General features: G+C 58.6%; 1 protein-coding gene across 1 annotated transcript in view; it reads right to left on the reverse strand.

Moving 5' to 3' along the window:
• The window catches only part of LOC109299145 (serine/threonine-protein phosphatase 6 regulatory ankyrin repeat subunit B-like), an 80299-nt gene that overhangs the window by 48521 nt on the left and 31338 nt on the right, over positions 1 to 440 (reverse strand). Inside the window, exon 10 of the mRNA XM_019519690.1 lies at positions 41 to 142. Within this exon, the coding sequence (XP_019375235.1) occupies positions 41 to 142 (102 nt within the window). The remainder of the gene's footprint in view (positions 1 to 40; positions 143 to 440) is intronic.

A 440-nucleotide genomic window follows, 5' to 3' on the forward strand; every position in this document is an offset into this window, starting at 1 on the left:
CTGGACACCTCCCCCCCCCCCATGTGACTCCTGCCTTTACCTCCTGCTCCACGTTGGCATCGGCTCCGCTGTTCAGCAGCATCTCTGCCACTTTCTCTCCTTCCCAGACGCGGGCTGCGATGTGCAGGGGGGTCTCCTCGGCCTGCAGGAGGCACGAATACCCAGAGAAGAGCAATCATCGCTGCCCCCATTGAACCCTGCTCTCCTCCATGCCTTGCAACCTGGGCCTTTGGTCGCCCCGGCAGAAACCTGCTGTTCTGACCGGGTGGATCTCATGCCCGCGTGGCACAGGGGAGACAAAGAAATGGAGAAATCCAGCCTGGCATTTTTCATGTGCTCATTCATAGTTTCATAGTTTCTAGGGTCGGAAGGGACCTGAGCAGATCATCTAGTCCGACCCCCTGCCATGGCAGGAAGAGCACTGGGGTCAAATGACCCCA

This window comes from Gavialis gangeticus, unplaced genomic scaffold (assembly GCF_001723915.1).
Source record: "Gavialis gangeticus isolate Ggan-Ray unplaced genomic scaffold, GavGan_comp1, whole genome shotgun sequence".
Classification (NCBI taxonomy): Eukaryota; Metazoa; Chordata; order Crocodylia; family Gavialidae; genus Gavialis; species Gavialis gangeticus.